Source organism: Bubalus bubalis, chromosome 2 (genome assembly GCF_019923935.1).
Source record: "Bubalus bubalis isolate 160015118507 breed Murrah chromosome 2, NDDB_SH_1, whole genome shotgun sequence".
NCBI lineage: Eukaryota > Metazoa > Chordata > Mammalia > Artiodactyla > Bovidae > Bubalus > Bubalus bubalis.
This window is the reverse complement of record NC_059158.1, coordinates 56,498,512-56,516,473: the sequence shown is the minus strand read 5'-3', so window position 1 is coordinate 56,516,473 and position 17,962 is coordinate 56,498,512. Positions and strand designations below refer to the sequence as shown.

The following is a 17,962-nucleotide window of genomic DNA, read 5'->3' as shown; positions in this document are numbered from 1 at the left end:
AATATTAGAGACTTAAAGCCAACAAAAAGCCCCTGAAACTCAGCTTTACATGTATGCTTTGTGCTTGTTCCATGTTCAGATGAATCTTAAAATTCCAAACACAAAGAAACTCGAAAAAGCAGCTGAAAGAAAATTAACATAGCCCCAAATCTCTGATTTAGCCACCATGTTACCAGTCTTTAATGCATACACAAAATAGATGCATGCACATGTGTATATATACTCATATATCTGGGAGGAAGATGATGGCTGGGGGTGGTCGCTTCCTCCTGAAAGTTTGTACCTGGAGTATTAATATTTGAAATGTACTGACAATTTTAAGTTTCTGGAGATGGAGGCATCATTTCTCCTTTGGAGTAGAGTTCTAATGTTTCTAGAAAAAGTCCCAGTCTGGGCTGTTTAGTTCCCAAATATAAAGGACTTGGCTCATATACTGAGAGAAAATGTCAAGGTCACCATAAATATGACTGTTGTTGTATACTGTGATGTGGCTACTAATGGGAACAAGGCTATTTAGCCTGACTGTGCCCTTAATCTGTCGGGGAAATGATCTTTATGTAAATAAAACTTTGGATTGGACTGTTAGTATTCCTTAAAAAAAAAGAAAAAGGTTTGGCTCTTCTGTGTCCCTTTCAATTCCCTGTGAATCTTAAAATAAGCTTGTCAGTTTCTACCAAAGAGAGGCCATTGGGATTTTAATAGTAATTGTGTTGAATCTGTAGATCAATTTAGGGACTATTGACGTCTTAACTGTAGTGAATCTTCCAACCCGTGAACGTAGGACGCATTTCCATTTACTGTCTTTTAATGATGTTTCATAGTTTTCAGTGAAGAAGTCTTAGACTTTTGTTAAACTTATTCCTTAGTATTTTATATTTTACTCTTTTTGATGCTGTTGTAAATGCATTGTTTCTTTAATTTTGGGGTAGTTTATTTGTGAACTTGAACTTGTTTATTAGCTCTTTAGTCTTTTGTGTGGGTTCATGTAGATTTCTTAACATTTTCTGTATAGAAAGCATTGTCATCTTTCAAATGACAACAGCATGCCTAGAGTGGAACTCTTGAGTTTTTCCTACCTATAATATGTTACATTTTGTTTTTTTTTTTTTTGCAACAAATTATAGAATTTCTACTCTCTTAGTTTTCTGCTTTTCAAGACATCAAAATATGACTTACTGTACAGATATTTCAGGACCCCAAAAGCAATGTATAGACAGAAAAAAAATCTCAGTATACTTAGGGATTCTCAGTAGCTTGAGAGGGAAATCAAGGTCTGGCATTCTTATAAATGATGATTATTAAGACTGATCAAATGGAAAGACTCAAATGATTTGTCAGTTTTGAACTGTGTATTTAATTATTTACAAATTCCCCTGGTTATTGTCATAAAAGTAAAAAAAAAATTTCCCTCTGTATCTAGTCATCCATCTACCCACCTTCCAATAATAGGTAATTGCTGTTTTAAGTTTCTTCTGAGTTGTTCCAAAACATTTTTCTATCTATATACTAACAATGAAAATTTACTCCTTCCTAACCTTTATTCAAAGTGGTAACAAATTATTAATACATAACTATACTATACCTTGGTTTTTTTTCACTTAACAAAATACATAAGTCTTTCTAATTTGGTGTATAGAGTATCCTCAGTTTTTTTAAGATAGCCATGTAGTGTTTCATTAGTAAGCAACTTTGCCCCACTTGGTCTCAGTAAGCAATTTTGCCCCACTTGGCAGCACATTTGGCAATATATGAAGATATTTTTTGTTGTCATAGTTTGGGGAGGAAAGAGGTGCTACTGGCTTCTAGTGGGACTGGATCAGGCATGCTGCTAAACCTCGTGCAATTCTCAGGACGTCCCTTCCCTTCCAAAACAGCAGGATATCACCTCCCTTTCCAAAGAGTTATCTAGTCCAAAATGTCAATAGTGCTGAGACTGAAAAACCATTTTGTGGATATACCCTCACTGCATTTCTTAGATATATAAGTTAACATTTTCCATCAAATCTGGGAACTTTTTACCCTTTATTTCTTCTATTAGTCTTTTGGTTTGTGATGACTTCTGACACAACACAGCCCAGAGTTAGGACATAGTCCTAACAAATTAAGGACATAGTTCTTCACAAGATTGTCTTTATTTTAGACACTAGACACAAGTTCAGAGATCCTCAGGCCACCCCTGCTTATGATCAAATAGCTACAAATGCAGGTATCCCCTCAGTTATGATAATTTGCTAGAATGGCTTACAGAACTCAGGATAGTGCAGTTTTTACAGTTAGCATTATTAAAGTAATAGAATATGTATCAGAACCAGCCAAAGGCTGAGGTGCACACAGCAAAGCTTTGGAAGTTTCCAAATGTAAACATTCTATGTCTTTTCCCTGTGATGCCAGCTTATATTATCCTTCCAGCTCTTTGATGTGGGATACGATTGGTCTGCAGTGTGTGGGTCATCTGCTTGGTGGCTCTATGGTGGGGTTAATGGGGACCTCCTCCAAGAGGGCTTATGCCACAGACTGTGGGACCCAGATCTGCCACATGCAGAGCCCCTGCCTCTGTGACAGGCCCCTGCTGACCTGCACCTTCACAGGAGACTCTCAAACACAGGTCTGGCTCAGTCTCTGTGGGGTCTCTGGGTCCTGGTATGCACAAAGTTTTGTTTGAGCCCTCCAAGCATCTCTGGTGGGTATGGGGTTTGATTCTAAACATGATTTCACCTGTCCTGCTGCCTTGCTGGGGCTTCTCATTTGCCCCTGGACACGGGCTATCTGTTTTTGCTGGGATCCAACATTTCTCCTGTCAATGGTGCTTTAGCAGTGAGCTGTAAAAAAAAAAAAAAAAAACAAATGCAAAAGGCAAAATAGTTATCTGAGGAGGCCTCACAAATAGCTGAGAAAAGAAGAGAAGCTAAAGGCAAAGGAGAAAAGGAAAGATATACCCATTTGAATACAGAGTTCCAAAGAATAGCAAGGAGTGATAAGAAAGCCTTCCTTAGTAATTAATGCAAAGAAATAGAGGAAAACAATAGAAAGGGAAAGACTAGAGATCTCTTCAAGAAAATTAGAGATATCAAGGGAACTTTTCATGCAAAGATGGGCACAATAAAGGACAGAAATGGTATGGACCTAACAAAAGCAGAAGAGATTAAGAAGAGGTGGCAAGAATACACAGAAGAACTGTATAAAAATGATCTTCATAACCCAGATAATCACGATGGTGTGATCATTCACCTAGAGTCAGACATCCTGGAATGTGAAGTCAAGTGGGCCTTAGGAAGCATCACTACGAACAAAGCTAGTGGAGGTGATGGAATTCCAGTTGAACTCTTTCATATCCTATAAGATGATGCTGTGAAAGTGCTACACTCAATATGCCAGCAAATTTGGAAAACTCAGCAGTGGCCACAGGACTGGAAAAGGTCAGTTTTCATTCCAATCTCAAAGAAAGGCAGTGCCAAAGAATGCTCAAACTACTGCACAATTGCACTCATTTCACATGCTAACAAAGTAATGCTTAACATTCTCCAAGCCAGGCTTCAGCAGTACATGAACTTCCAGATGTTCAAGCTGGGATTTAGAAAAGGCAGAGGAACCAGAGATCAAATTGCCAACATCCATTGGATCATCGAAAAAGCAAGGGAGTTCCAGAAAAACATCTATTTCTGCTTTATTGACTATGCCAAAGCCTTTGATTGTGTAGATCACAACAAACTATGGAAAATTCTTAAAGAGATGGGAATACTAGATCACCTGACCTGCCTCCTGAGAAGTCTGTATGCAGGTCAAGAAGCAACAGTTAGAACCAGACATGGAAAAACAGACTGGTTCCAGAATGGGAAAGGAGTACATCAAGACTGTATATTGTCACCCTGCTTATTTAACTTATATGCAGAATACATCATGTGAAATGCTGGGCTGGAAGAAGCACAAGCTGGAATCAAGATTGCTGGGAGAAATATCAATAATCTCAGAAACACAGATGACACCACCCTTATGGCAGAAAGTGAAGAAGAACTAAAGTGCCTCTTGATGAAAGTGAAAGAGGAGTGTTAAAAAGCTGGCTTAAAACTGAAAATTCAAAAAATGAAGGTCATGGTGTCCAGTCCCATCACTTCATCACAAGAGATGGGGAAACAAGGAAACAGTGGCAGACTATTTTTTGGGCTCCAAAATCACTACAGATGGTAACTGCCGCCATAAAATTAAAAGATGCTTGCTCCTTATGACCAACCTAGACAGCATATTAAAAAGCAGAGAGATTACTTTGCCGACAAAGGTCCATCTAGTCAAAGTTATGGTTTTTCCAGTAGTCATGTATGGATGTGAGATTTGGACTATAAAGAAAGCTGAGTGCTGAAGAATTGATGCTTTTGAACTGTGGTATTGGAGAAGACTCTTGAGAGTCCCTTGGACTGCAAGGAGATCCAACCAGTCAACCCTAAAGGAAATCAGAGGGACTGATACTGAAGCTGAAGCTCCAATACTTTGACTACCTGATGCGAAGAACTGACTCCTTGGAAAAGACCCTGATACTGGGAAAGACTGAAGGCAGGAGGGGAAGGGGATGACAGGATGAGATGATTGGACGACATCACCAACTCAATGAACATGAGTTTGGGTAAACTCCGGGAGTTGGTGATGGACAGGTAAGCCTGGTGTGCTCCAGTCCAAAAGATTGCAAAGAATAGGACACGACTGAGCAACTGAATGACCTGAACATGTTGGGTATTGCCATCCAGGGAAGTTCAGTCAAGTTTTGGTGTCCAGATTTTTTACTGGGGCTTCCTTATGTAGCTGCTGATCGAAAGCTTTTAGGTTTAATTAGGTCCCCAGTTGCTTTTTGTTTTTATTTTCATTATTTTAGGGTCAAAAAAGATCTTGCTGTCATTTATGTCAAAGAGGCTTTTTCATGTGTTTTCCCTTAAGAGTTTTATAGTGTCTCGTCTATATATTTAGGTCTTTAATCCATTTTGAGTTTATTTTTGTGTATGGTGTTAGGTAGCATTCTAATTTCATTCTTTTACATATTGCTGTCCAGATTTCCCAGCACCACTGATCGAAGAGGCTGTCTTTTCTGCACTGTTCCTGCCTCTTTTGTCACAGACTAGGTAACATAGGCTTGTGGGTTTATCTTTGCACTTTCTATTCTGTACCATTGGTCTATAGTTCTGTTTTTGTGCCAGTACCATATTGTTTTGATTACTGTAACTTTGTAGTATCATTTGAAGTCAAGGAATCTGATTCTTCCTTCTCCATTTTTCTTTCTCAAGATTACTTTGGCTGTCCAGAATCTTTTGTGTTTCCATGCAATTTGTAGAGTTCTTTGTTGTAACTCTGTGATGAATACCATTGGTAATTTGATAGGAATTGCATTGAATCTGTAGATTGCTTTGGGTAGTATATTCATTTGCACTACATTGAGTCTTCCAATCCAAGAACATCATATATTTTTCCTTCTGTTTGTGTCCTCTTTTGATTTATTTCATCAGTGTTTTATAGTTCTCTGAGTTCAGGTCTTTTGCTTCTTTAGGTAGATTCATTTCTTAGTATTTTATTCTTTTTATTGAGATGGTAAATGGGATTGTTCCCTTAATCTCTATTCTTTTGTTGTTTGGAATCTAATTTCTGTGCATTGCATTTTCTATGCACATAATTTCTGTGCACTAATTTTGTACCTTGCAACTTTACTTCTGTTTCATTGACTATGCTAAAGCCTTTGATTGTGTGGATCACAACAAACTGGAAAATTCTCAAAGAGATGAGAATGCCAGACCACCTTACCTCCCTCCTAAGAAACCCGTATGCAGGTCAAGAAGCAGCAGTTAGAACTGGATATGGAACAGACTGATTCCAGATTGGAAGAGGAGTACATCAAGGCTGTATATTGTCACTCTGCTTATTTAACTTATATACAGAGTACATCATGTGAAATACTGGGCTGGATGAATCACAAGCTGGAATCAAGCTTGCCAGGCGAAGTATCAACAACCTTAGCTATGCCACACTAATGACAGAAAGTGAAGAGGAACTTAAGAGCCTCTTGATGAGGGTGAAAGAGGAGAGTGAAAAAGCTGGCTTAAAACTCAGCATTCTAAAAATGAAGATCATGGCATTCAGTCCCATCGCTTCATGGCAAATAGGGAAATAATGGAAATAGTGACAGACTTTATTTTCTTGGGCTGCAAAATCACTGCAGATGGTGACTGAAGCCATGAAATTAAAAGATACCTGCTTCTAGGAAGAAAAACTATGACAAACCTAGACAGCATATTAGAAAGCAGAGGCATCACTTTGCTGACACAAGATCCATCTAGTCAAAGCTATGTGTAGTAGCATGTATGGGTGTGAGAATTGGACCATAAAGAAGGCTGAGTGCTGAAGAATTGATGCTTTTGAACTGTGGTGCTGGGGATGACTTCCTGAGAGTCCCTTGGACACAAGGAGATCAAACCAGTCAATCCTCAAGAAAACCAGTCCTGAATATTTATTGGAAGGACTGATGCTAAAGCTAAAGCTCCAGTACTTTGGCCTCTTGATGCGAAGAGCTGTCTCATTGGAAAATACCCTCATGGTGGGAAAGATCGAAGGCAAAAGGAGAAAGGGGCGACAGAGGATGAGATGGTTGGATAGCATCACTGACTCAATGGACATGAGTTTGAGCAAACTCTGGGAGATAGTGAAGGACAGGGAAGCCTGGTGTGCTGCAGTCCATGGAGCTGCAGTCCAGAGTCAGATATCACTCAGTGACTGAACAACAACAGCAGCCTCACCATATTCACCGATTAGTTCCAATGGTTTTCTGGTGGAATCTTAAAGGATTTCCTGTGTATAGTACTGCAAACAGTGACAGTTTTACTTATTTTCCAATTTGTCGTCCTTTTATTTTTCTTCTCTGGCTGCCATGACGAGGACTTCCAAAACTATGTTGAGTAAGAGTGGTGAGAGTGGCCATTGTTGTCTTGTTGCTGATCTTAGGGGAAACGCTTTCAGCTTTTCACCATTGAGAATGGTGTTTGCTGTGGGTTTGTCATATCTGGTCTTCATTATGTTGAGGTAGGTTCTCTCTGTGCTCATTTTCTGGAGAGTTTTTTTTTTTTTTTTTTATAAATGGATGTTGAACTTTGTCAAAAGCTTTTTCTACACCTTTGAGATGATCATAAGATTTTTACTCTGTTAATATGATATATCACATTGCTTGATTTGCATATATTGAAGAATCTTTGCATTCTGGGATATGCAGATGTGTGAGATTCAAAGTGTGTATAAAGATATAAATGAAGCAAAATTGTCACTTAAACATTCCTGTTCCTCAGTGTTCATTTTTCTTTCTGCAAACAATCACTGTGTGTGTGTGTTTGTAGGTGAACTCCATTTAAAGGTATGTATAATTTTGATAGATGTTGCCAAATTGCCCTTCTTCAGTTAGGCTTTTATCATAGAGACCAAAGTTATATACATGGGCTTGCGTCTATACTGAGTCATTGAGTACCTTTGTAAGTCTTTTGAATTGTGTAGTTAGTTTGCTGCTGCTGCTGCTAAGTCACTTCAGTCATGTCCGACTCTGTGTGACCCCATAGACGGAAGCCAACCAGGCTCCCCCATCCCTGGGATTCTCCAGGCAAGAACGCTGGAGTGGGTTGCCATTTCCTTCTTCAATGCATGAAAGTGAAAAGTGAAAGTGAAGTCGCTCAGTCATGTCCGACTCTTAGCGACCCCATGGACTGCAGCCCACCAGGCTCCTCCATCCATGGGATTTTCCAGGCGAGAGCACTGGAGTGGGGTGCCATTGCCTTCTCCGGTAGTTGGTTTGTATGCTCATTATTGGCTTATAGTTTGAGATTTTGTATGTGAGTTATTGCTCTTGAGATAAGTAGCCACAGAAGATGCCTGAATGGATTTTTTAAAGACTTGACTGTGTATATTTCATTCACATCTGTTTCACCTGAAAATCATTTTGAAGTACGGTTTTGTGTGAAATATTTTCAGTGTGAAAGTTTATAAGTTTCCACAGCCACATATACTAGATCACCTTCATGAAGTACAAGTATTTCTATAATATGAGAAGCATGAAAGGGAAGAGTTAATGATAAATGATTTCTTTTTCCCCAATGTAATTGTGACCCTAGAAATACAGGATTATTTGGATGCCTGAGATTGAAAAAGGCTTGGGGTAATTTTTTTTTTTCAGAGAATATTAACTGCTTTAGTGAAGTCATTTGGCTTTGTTCTTTAGAGAGAAGCTTACTGTGAGTAGATCTCAAGGTGGGTTTTTGCTTGTGTTAACTCCAGTTTCTCAAGCTTGCTTGTTTCTGTGGCAAGATCGAATAAACATGGGTTTGCATTTCATATGCACTTCTCATTAGCTTTGTGGCTTTGAGTAAGTTATTTAACCTTTCTGTACCACATCTTGCTCACGTTGTCGAACAGATTAGAAATACTGTACATAAAGAGCCTTGCTTGGCAACAACAAGAACCTATAATGGGGTAACTTCTATTTTTAGCTGTTACTAGTTTGTCAGAAGATAATATAAAAATGATTTTTTAGCTCCTAATAAATCTCTATTGATCAGTGGCTCAGTGGGTAAAGAATCCGCCTGCAATGCAGGAGATGCAGGAGACACAGGTTTGATCACTAGGTGGGGAAGATCCTCTGGAGAAGGAAATGGCAACCCACTCCAGTATTCTTGCCTGGAAAATTCCTTGGACAGAGGAGCCTGGTGGGCTGCAGTCCATGGGACCACAAAGAGTCTGACATGACCGAGTGGCTGAGCACTACTCATATTTGTTTAATGTGCATCTTGCCTGCATCCTGTCTCTTTTTTTCCTGTAGGGTGAACTGTCCCATGATCAAGATGTGGTAGAGTATATCATGAATCAGCCAAATGTTGTTCCACGAATCAACTCTAGGATTTTGACAGCTGAGCGAGAATACCTGGACCTAACAGCAACCAGTAAGTAACATTTCAGGAATACTCTAGGCTTTTTTGATTTGTCTTTCAAAATCCTGTATTTATTGGATTGTAATGTTCAGAAGATAATCCAAGATTGTGACACGATTTTGTTTAAACTCTTTGTACCTTGATTTCATTATATGAGCCTCTAAATTTACAAGAGTTTCCTCCAGAGGAGAGAAATTCTTCCTGGATAAATCTTTGTAAACTCTGAAAGTTACTCAATGTCTTTTAAATGCCAGCTCAACATAGGCAGTAGATGGTAGGAATGGTCCTGGATTATTGGCTTTCTTACAGTCCTAAAGCTCTTAAGCAGCTGTTTTCTTCCTAGTTCTGGTGTCAGTTTCAGCAATAATGTTGACAAATATCTCAGAGAGCTTTACTCTGTGGACTTAAGAATGCCTTTTTAACAAATAAAGCTTCATTGAGAAATATCGTACTTGCCATAAAAGTCAACTTTCAAAGTGTACAGTTATAATGTGTACTGTTTTTAGTATATTCTCAAAGTTGTGTGATCATCACACTGTCTAATTTTAGACTCCTCCAAAGGAAATGAAGCACCCCATTAGTAGTCCCTCTCCATTTCCCACTTCTCCTGTCCTTCAGCAACTACCTAATTTAGTTTCTCTTTCTGTGGATTTTTCTGTTCTGGATATTTTATATAATTGGAAGTTTTTTTGTGACTGGCTTCTTTCACTGAGCATAAAGGTTTTTAAGGTTCATCCATGTTGTAGCCTGTCTCAGAACTTCCTTTTTATGACTGATTCCTTTTGCATTGTATAGACAGGCCATACTTTGCTTATCTGTTCCTTAGTTGATTAATGTTTAGGTTGTTTCCACAAGAATACCTTTTTGTAGCTCATGAAACTGAATACCAGAAAAATGAACCAACCTAGTCAAAAAGCGGGCAAAATACATAAACAGATATTTCTTCAAAGAAGACATACAAATGGCTAATAAACACATGAAAAGATGTTTAACATCACCCATTATTAGAGAAATGCAAATCAAAACTACAATGAGATATTACATCATACCAGTCAGAGTGGTCATCATCAAAAATCCACAAACAATAAATGCTGGAAAGGGTGTGGAGAAAAGGCATCCCTTTCACACTGTTGGTTGGAATGTAAATTGATACAGCCACTGTGGAAGACCGTATGGAGATTCCTCAAAAAACTGGGAGTAGAACTACCATATGACCCAACCATTCCACTACTTGGAATATACCCTGAGAAAAACAAAATCGAAAAAGGCACATGTACCCCAGTGTTCACTGCAGCACTGTTTACAACAGCTACAACATGGGAGCAACCTAGATGTCCATCCACAGAAGAATGGATAAAGAAACTGTAGTACATATATATATAATGGAATATTACTCAGCTATATAAAGGGACACATTTGAGTCAGTTCAATGAAGTGAATGAACCTAGAGCCTATTATACAGAGTGAAGTAAGTCAGAAAGAGAAACAACAAATATTACATATTAACACATATATCTGGAATTTAGAAAGATGGTGCTGATGAACCTGTCTGAGGGCACCAGCGGAGACACAGACACAGAGAGCAGACGTGGGACATGGATGGGGGGGCGGAAGGAGAGGGTGAGATGCCCGGAGAGAGACATGGGCGCACACACTACCACATGTGAAATAGACAACCAGTGGGGATTTGCCCTGTGACTCAGGGGCTCAGACTGGGGCTCTGGAACAACCTAGAAGGGCGGGAAGAGGGGGGCGGTTAGAGACAGAGGGGATGCGTGCACACCCATGGCTGACTCGTGATGATGTATGGCAGAGGCCAGCTCAGTATTGTGAAGCAATTTTCCTTCAGTTAAAAATAAATAAGTTTGAAAAAAAAAAAAAAGTAAGTTTAGAAAATGAAAAAAACAAAACAGTGCCTTGTTTAGAAGTTAACCCCAGGTGCAGCTTGTTCTTTTGCCTTTGCTGGAGACTATGGAGGCCACTTTAACAAACTGCAGGAAATAAAATGGAGATATCATTATTTGCTCAGGAAACCTCACTGGGGAAGAAAGGATATGTGTAACCGTGAAGTCAAAACCAAGTGTATTCGTTGTGGTAGTTGAGTACCATAAATATATAGATCTATTTGTGATTGGTACTTTATTGCGGCTATCTCTGTTCTACTTGAAACTAAATTCCTTTTCTTTCAGGCAGAAGAAAATGGTTAAATATAGGCAGAGGAAAAATTCATATGTATATTTATATTTGAAAAAAAAAAGTAGTTAAGAAAATACTTTTTTACCAAAAGAATTAGTAGTGCAGGGCAGGCAGTGTTACGAATCTTCATCCTGTTTCTTGTTTCCATCATTTTAAATTAAGCTGTAAAGAGTTATCTTTGGAGTACTGATGAATAAGGACTGTAAAAACAGTTCTGTGTTTTGGGATATCTTTCTCCACTGAGTGTTAACATCCTCAACTGTGACATGATGCTAGTCCACAGTGGCAAGGACGTAGCATTCGCCTGGTGAGCATTGTGAAGCTGTCAGTGAAGAAGTAACTGGCATCCTCCTAACCCAGTGGTTATAGCTCCATCATCTACACTGCTCTTGGCCTTTGCTGTCCTGCAACTAAGTTTTAAGGCCATGGTGCTTCCTCCCCTCCCCTGCATATAGCCAACAGTATGAATGGATTATGTCTGTCATAAACCGCTTACCATTACTAGAACATTGACTGAGCAGATTGTAGGCCCTCGGTGTGCTTTCTTGAATGAAAAGATAGATGGGTGAGTGGTGTACGGACCAATAGATGGGAGGGTGGGCAAGCAAGCAGGGTGTTTATACTGGCGTGTGAGTAATGCAAAGACCTGGGATGATTGCTGGAGATAGAGGGTTTATGATACCAGGCTGGAGACCACTTTGTAGGTAGGAAGAAATTATGAAGTATTTAGAGCAAGAGAGTGACTTGATGAAGCTGGAATTTTGGTAAGAGTAATCTGAGGGGAAATGATTAATAAGAGCAATTGCACATAGGCACTAATAGGAAAAATATATATCTAAAAATGACCTCTTACTTCTTTTAAGGTTAAAAATGTTATTATGATAGAGATGAAATAACTAAAATATGCATTTTCTTATATTTTCTCTCCCATTTATCTCCTCTTATCCCAAAATAGAATAGGGAAGTATTTACTGCAGGGATGAACTATGGAAAGGAGAGATGAAGTTAAAGTCTCTTTAAAAGATCATCCTTTAGGTATAAAGTGAAAAAATAGGAATAAAATTAATTTAAATAATCAAACTAACACATACATGAGAGTTATGTGTCAGATGGGTGCATTTTCTCTTTGTGTCTTAAAATATGATTAATGAGGTAGGGATCATGTTGTTAACTTGTTCAATGAACTTGGAACAATATATTTTGCTCATGCATTTTGTTAAAACATATGGTCAAATCAGATTATCAGTTGAATGTTAACATTAGATTGAATTTAGGCATATTAATTATAAATCTAATTTTTTTTTCAGATAACTTTTTTGTGGATGATTATGCTAGATTTACCGTCTTGGATTCCCAAGGCAAGACTGCTGCTATAGCCAACAGTATGAATTATCTGACTAAGAAAGGTAATTCATTTTATGCTTACCTTGGATTCAACTTTTTTTTTTCTTAGTATCTACAAAAATTTAGTGTCTGTTGAGAAAGAGATACCATAATTTCTTTTATTTTTTTGTATAATTATTTGAGTCTAGAAATTACCTATTTAAATTTAATTTTTATATATATTTGAAAATTCAGATGTCGTCTATAAATTTTATGTGCTGTGTGTGCTGTGCTTAGTCGCTCAGTCATGTCCAACTCTTTGTGACTGCGTGGACTGTAGCCCATCAGGCTCCTCTGTTCATGGGATTCTCCAGGCAAGAATACTGCAGTGGGTTGCCATGCCCTCCTCCAGAGGATCTTCCCAACCCAAGTCTCTTGCATTGCAGGCGGATTCATTACTGTCTGAGCTACCAGGGAAGCCCAAGAATACTGGAGTGGGTAGCCTAACCCTTCTCCAGGGGATCTTCCTGACCTAGGAATTGAACCAGGGTCTCCTGCATTGCAGGCAGATTCTTTACTGGTTGAGCTACCATAATAGGACATAAAAGGCAAAAAGGAAAATTTTTTCATGGTTCAGAATGGAAAAAGAATTATGTAAAAATGGTTTAATGGATTGCAGATTGGTTTGACTCACCTCTTCAATGACAACATTGGATTAAATTTTTAGGATTTATAAGATAAGTGAAGCGAAAGTCGCTCAGTTGTTTCCGACTCTTTGTGACCCCATGGACTGTACAGTCCATGGAATTCTCTAGGCCAGAGTACTGGAGTGGGAGGCCTTTCCCTTTTCCAGGGGATCTTCCCAACCAGGGATCGTCTCCCACATTGCAGGTGGATTCTTTACTAGCTGAGCCGCAAGGGAAACTTGGTTCAGGAAATCCTTGTGAGCGTTTTTTAAGCTGATTTTGATACAGAGTTCTTTATGCAGATCAAAATTATGTAAAATGATACCCTTTTAATGAAAGACAAATGTTTTTCCTCTCTGGTTACATTTATTACCCTTTCAAAGCACCAACTGTCATTTAAGGTAGCTATTTTTATTACCATTGTAGTTTTCTCCCAGAGAGAAATTCTGGCTTTTCAAATGTATATTTAAATACAGTCCATTGCTCCATTTGGTTCCTCTAAGAAATTGATTCCGAGGAGTCCTTGTATAGTTTTGTAACACAAATGGGACTAAGAACCAGAAAAAAAGCATAGAGGATGTTGGGCATTATTTAAAATTTGTCTCTTAAGTTGGCATTAATTAGAGAAATGACATTTTCTTTTTTTCTACTCTTTTTCCTTTACTTTTGTCCAGGAATGTCCTCCAAGGAAATCTATGGTAACTTTAAACTTCAGAGTGTTCTATTCCTTTTATTTATTTTTATTAATTATCTTATGTGGTTCAGGCACTGTTATAATTCAGAATTTATCGCTACTTTATTGGAATGTTTCTGGAACCTGTGGGTAACAGATAAATTATCAATGCAGATAAGTTCTGTGTGTTTGTAAAGAGTTATATTTTAGAAAGTTACAAATGAATATGATTAGAGACTATCGTATGTTACCCACACTCTCAAAGACTCTTTTTCATTTTACATGCTAACAGATGCCCAAACCAAAACAGAATTAATAAATGCATGCTTCTAGTTTCTAATTAAGCCACATGGAAGGTTATCATGCTTTCATTCTAGTATCAAAGTTTCGCTGCTTTTGCTTTGTATCTTTATTTTTTGCATGGTTTGCGGAAATTACTTGACTTAATAGCAATACTGAAACATAGGATGTGCTTTCTCCCCTCCTCCCACTCAGTATGTTGTGTTTGTTTTTCTACAGATGATTCTTTTATTAGGCCAGTAACTTTTTGGATTGTTGGGGATTTTGATAGCCCTTCTGGAAGGCAATTATTGTATGATGCTATTAAACATCAGGCAAGTATCTACTACTTCAGTCTGTATCTTTGTTTGAGGCTGCAGTATCTTCATGAGCATCTGTGTGCTGATAATATTCTGGTGCGGAGGCTGAGTCCTGCATTTTTAGTGCTTGGGGAGAAGAAGCATTGTTTTCTCAGAGGTCTGGCAACTATTGAGAAAGCCGAGAAGACTGCAACATTCTTTTTTTTCTTTAAAAAATTTATTTGTTTATTTATGGCTGTGTTGGGTCTTTCTCTAGTTGTATCGAACGGGGCCTCCTCTTCCTTGCAGTGCACAGGCTTCTCACTGCAGTGGCTTCTCTTGTTGCAGATCATGGGCTCTAGGCTGCAGCTCAGTAGTTTTGGCAAACGGGCTTAGTTGCTCCACAGCAATGTGGGATCTTCCTGGAGCAGGAATCGAACCCATGTCCCCTGCATTGGCAGGCAGAATCTTAACCACCGGACCATCAGGGAAGTCTGGGAATAGATTCTTTTAGAGGGAAAAATAACGAGATCTTCATCATAGACAAGTTTTTAATTGTACTACTGTTCATGCCCTTGCTGAAGAGATGCTGCAAAGTTCATTTTGTATATTGTGTGGAAGAGACAGAGTCCTTACCTTGACAGAGGTCCCGATATGGGAAAAATATTAACTAGGCACATCAGCGCCTATGTAATAGAAGTTGGTGTGGGCACACAGAGGGATGCACATACAGGTGGCCTGAAAGCTAGGCAGGGTATCACCTGTAGAAGTGGAGTGAATAGCAGTGGTGAACACTTGAAAAAATATCACCCCTTCTAGAGATCCTCATTGTCAGAGAGAGATGTTACATTTCCTGCGTGTTTCAGATTGGATCTTCCTCCCGGTTTCACACCCCTCCGACCTGTGTCCCTTTACCACCCTGTGTCCTGAGCAGGTCACTGAAATACTGATACTGAGTGCCTTTATTGTCCAAAGGAGCAGACGAGATGGTGTGGTCAGTTCAGGGTTGTATTTGTGAGCAGTCCTGGAAGGATGATATATGTATAATGCATTCTTAAATTGATAAAGCTTGTGTGGTGGTAAAGTGGGAGAACAGGGAGGGAGTAATTGAGGTGACACATAGGTTCAGAAGACAAGCACACATTAATAGGATGTACATTGTCACCGTGTGACCACCCCCCAGGTACAGAAATAGTCACCTGAAAGTATGGCCCTGCCTGCAGCCTCGTCACTATCCCTCTCCTGTCCCTCTCCTCACAGCCTAGGCTTGCCTGTTACTTACTTTGTTTAAATAGACTCTTACAATATTAATATGTGTTTGTTTGCACTTGATTTCTTTGCTCAACATTTTTGAAATTTATCCATGGCTTTACAAGTAGTGGTAATTAGTTCTTTTTCATTGTGCATTGGCTGTACCACAGAGTTTTGTTTGTTTAGTCTGTTTGATGGACAGTTGGTTTGTTTCTAGTTTGGGGCTAGAAGAATGCTGCAGTGAATACTCAGGTACATGTTTTTAGATACACATCAGTATGAATGATCCACATAAATATGAATTTCTGTTGCTATGGCCCTTTTTTGTTTTCTTTGGTCCTAGATATCTTCTTCCACATGAATTCTTGACTTTTTACCCAAGGAGAGATTAATTTTTGCTAGAAATCTGTAAAGGCCATGTGACTGAAGGGTTTGCGCAGAGCCCTTCAAGAGGGTTGTGACTTGTGGTAGTAAAGGTGGGTGTAGTTGGGATTCACATGCCCAAGTGAGGCATAATATGCATAGGAAGAATGCAAAGTGTGTTGGGAAAATACAGGACTCTGACAATCTGTAATGTATTCCGTATTTACAGCAATGGCAAGAAATGAATTGGAAAGGTAGGTTGGGGGCCAATTCATATAAGGGTTTGAATGCCTAGTTACAGCATTTTAATTTTATTTGGTATGCAGAGGAGAACGACTGAAGACTTAAGTGTTATTTGCTACTTATGGAATATGACTGATGTTAATGCTGCTTTTTAAGTTCAAGACGTCGACCATATAACTCTTATTTCCCATTTTGTAAATAGAAATCCAGTAATAATGTTAGAGTAAGCATGATCAATAATCCTAGTGAAGATATAAGTTACGAGAAAACTCAGATCTCCAGAGCAATCTGGGCTGCTCTCCAAACCCAGACCTCCAACTCTGCTAAGAACTTCATCACAAAAATGGCCAAGGAGGAGACTGCAGAGGCCCTGGCTGCAGGAACTGACATCAGGGAGTTCTCTGTTGGGGTAAGTCTGTGTGTTGCATGAAGCTGCCTTGTTCTGTTATTTAGAAGTTCATTCCTATGGGCTGATTTGTCCTGTTGCTGTTGATGTCAGGATTTGTGATTGTAGTTCTGAGCTCAGAGAATATTTCTTAAGTTGGAAGAGCCTTTCCTATAAATAACAATTCTGTGATTTTCCCTTTACTTCACTTGAAACTTACTAGGTTTCATGTGTATACATGAGTTTATGTATGCTTTTAAGCACAAAGCCATCGGTTTTGTAAGTTTTTAAAAGGTAGAGTTAATTTAAAAAGCCCAAGTTAATTTATATACTATGTACTTTTGATGTGTAATTTTAAAACTTTTTATAAAGTGATGAGTGTATTTGATGTTTCAGTTAGAAAAAATGTCCTCTCTTGAAATTAACAAGATTTAAAAATGCATAATAAAGATACCATGAATTATAGTTTGCCAATTAAACTATCACGTAAAGGACCAGGAAAAGGAAATAAGCAATTACTTTTTAAGTGAGAGGTTGGGAAAAAATGGGAGGAAATGTGGAAAATGGAGACATCATAATGTTAATTATTAAAATTAGTCATAACTTTCCTCTAGAGCATTTTATATTTATTCATGTGATTATTAATTTTTGTGGTTTTCTTAATAACAATTACTTTTCCTTAATAACAATTACTTTCCTAGGGCATGGATTTCAGTCTTTTTAAAGAGGTCTTTGAGTCTTCCAAAATGGATTTCATTTTGTCTCATGCCATGTACTGCAGGGATGTTCTAAAGCTGAAGAAAGGACAGAGGGCAGTGATCAGCAATGGAAGGGTAAGGATTTTGTCTTGAGACAAGGTTGCCTTCAAATTAGATTAGTGAACAGTCTTGGCAGCATTCTTCTCTGAAGCTAGTAAACTCTTCAACAGAGCCACTTTTTCCGAAGGTGATTAGGGCTTATGCAGTGCTGATGATCATTACTGCCCCCTTGTTCCAAAGGAAGTTTGCTCATTTGGACACAAATGTCCTTACGTGAAACCTTCCTCCTGTTTAGTTTTGCCCTGTGATTGTGTAAGATGGTGAGAGTGTGGTTGCTGTCAGAACATAAATTCCTAAGACCTTTGATACATAAAGTATTTGTCCTATGTGGGGATTAAGTTTATGGTTTGTGCAGTTTATATGAACTTAATTGGTTTATGCTTAGAATACTTCATAAATATCTGCAGATGTGAAAATGAGACTAGGCAGACATACTAAATTTGAAACTCTCAGCACTTAGGGTGAAATCTCTGGTATCTACCACTGCATTTCTATTTTGGCTTTTTTATT

At 38.5% G+C, this 17,962-nt stretch overlaps 1 protein-coding gene across 2 annotated transcripts in view; it reads left to right on the top strand.

Moving 5' to 3' along the window:
* UGGT1 (UDP-glucose glycoprotein glucosyltransferase 1) overlaps positions 1-17,962 on the top strand; it is a 111,469-nt gene that overhangs the window by 56,292 nt on the left and 37,215 nt on the right. The window contains exons 19-24 of one of the 2 annotated variants that reach the window (XM_006061566.3): positions 8,828-8,948; positions 12,440-12,538; positions 13,816-13,839; positions 14,334-14,428; positions 16,452-16,658; positions 17,336-17,467. In XM_006061566.3, coding sequence (XP_006061628.3) covers positions 8,828-8,948; positions 12,440-12,538; positions 13,816-13,839; positions 14,334-14,428; positions 16,452-16,658; positions 17,336-17,467 — 678 coding nt within the window. The remainder of the gene's footprint in view (positions 1-8,827; positions 8,949-12,439; positions 12,539-13,815; positions 13,840-14,333; positions 14,429-16,451; positions 16,659-17,335; positions 17,468-17,962) is intronic. The other variant, XM_006061567.3, reaches the window with a different exon arrangement.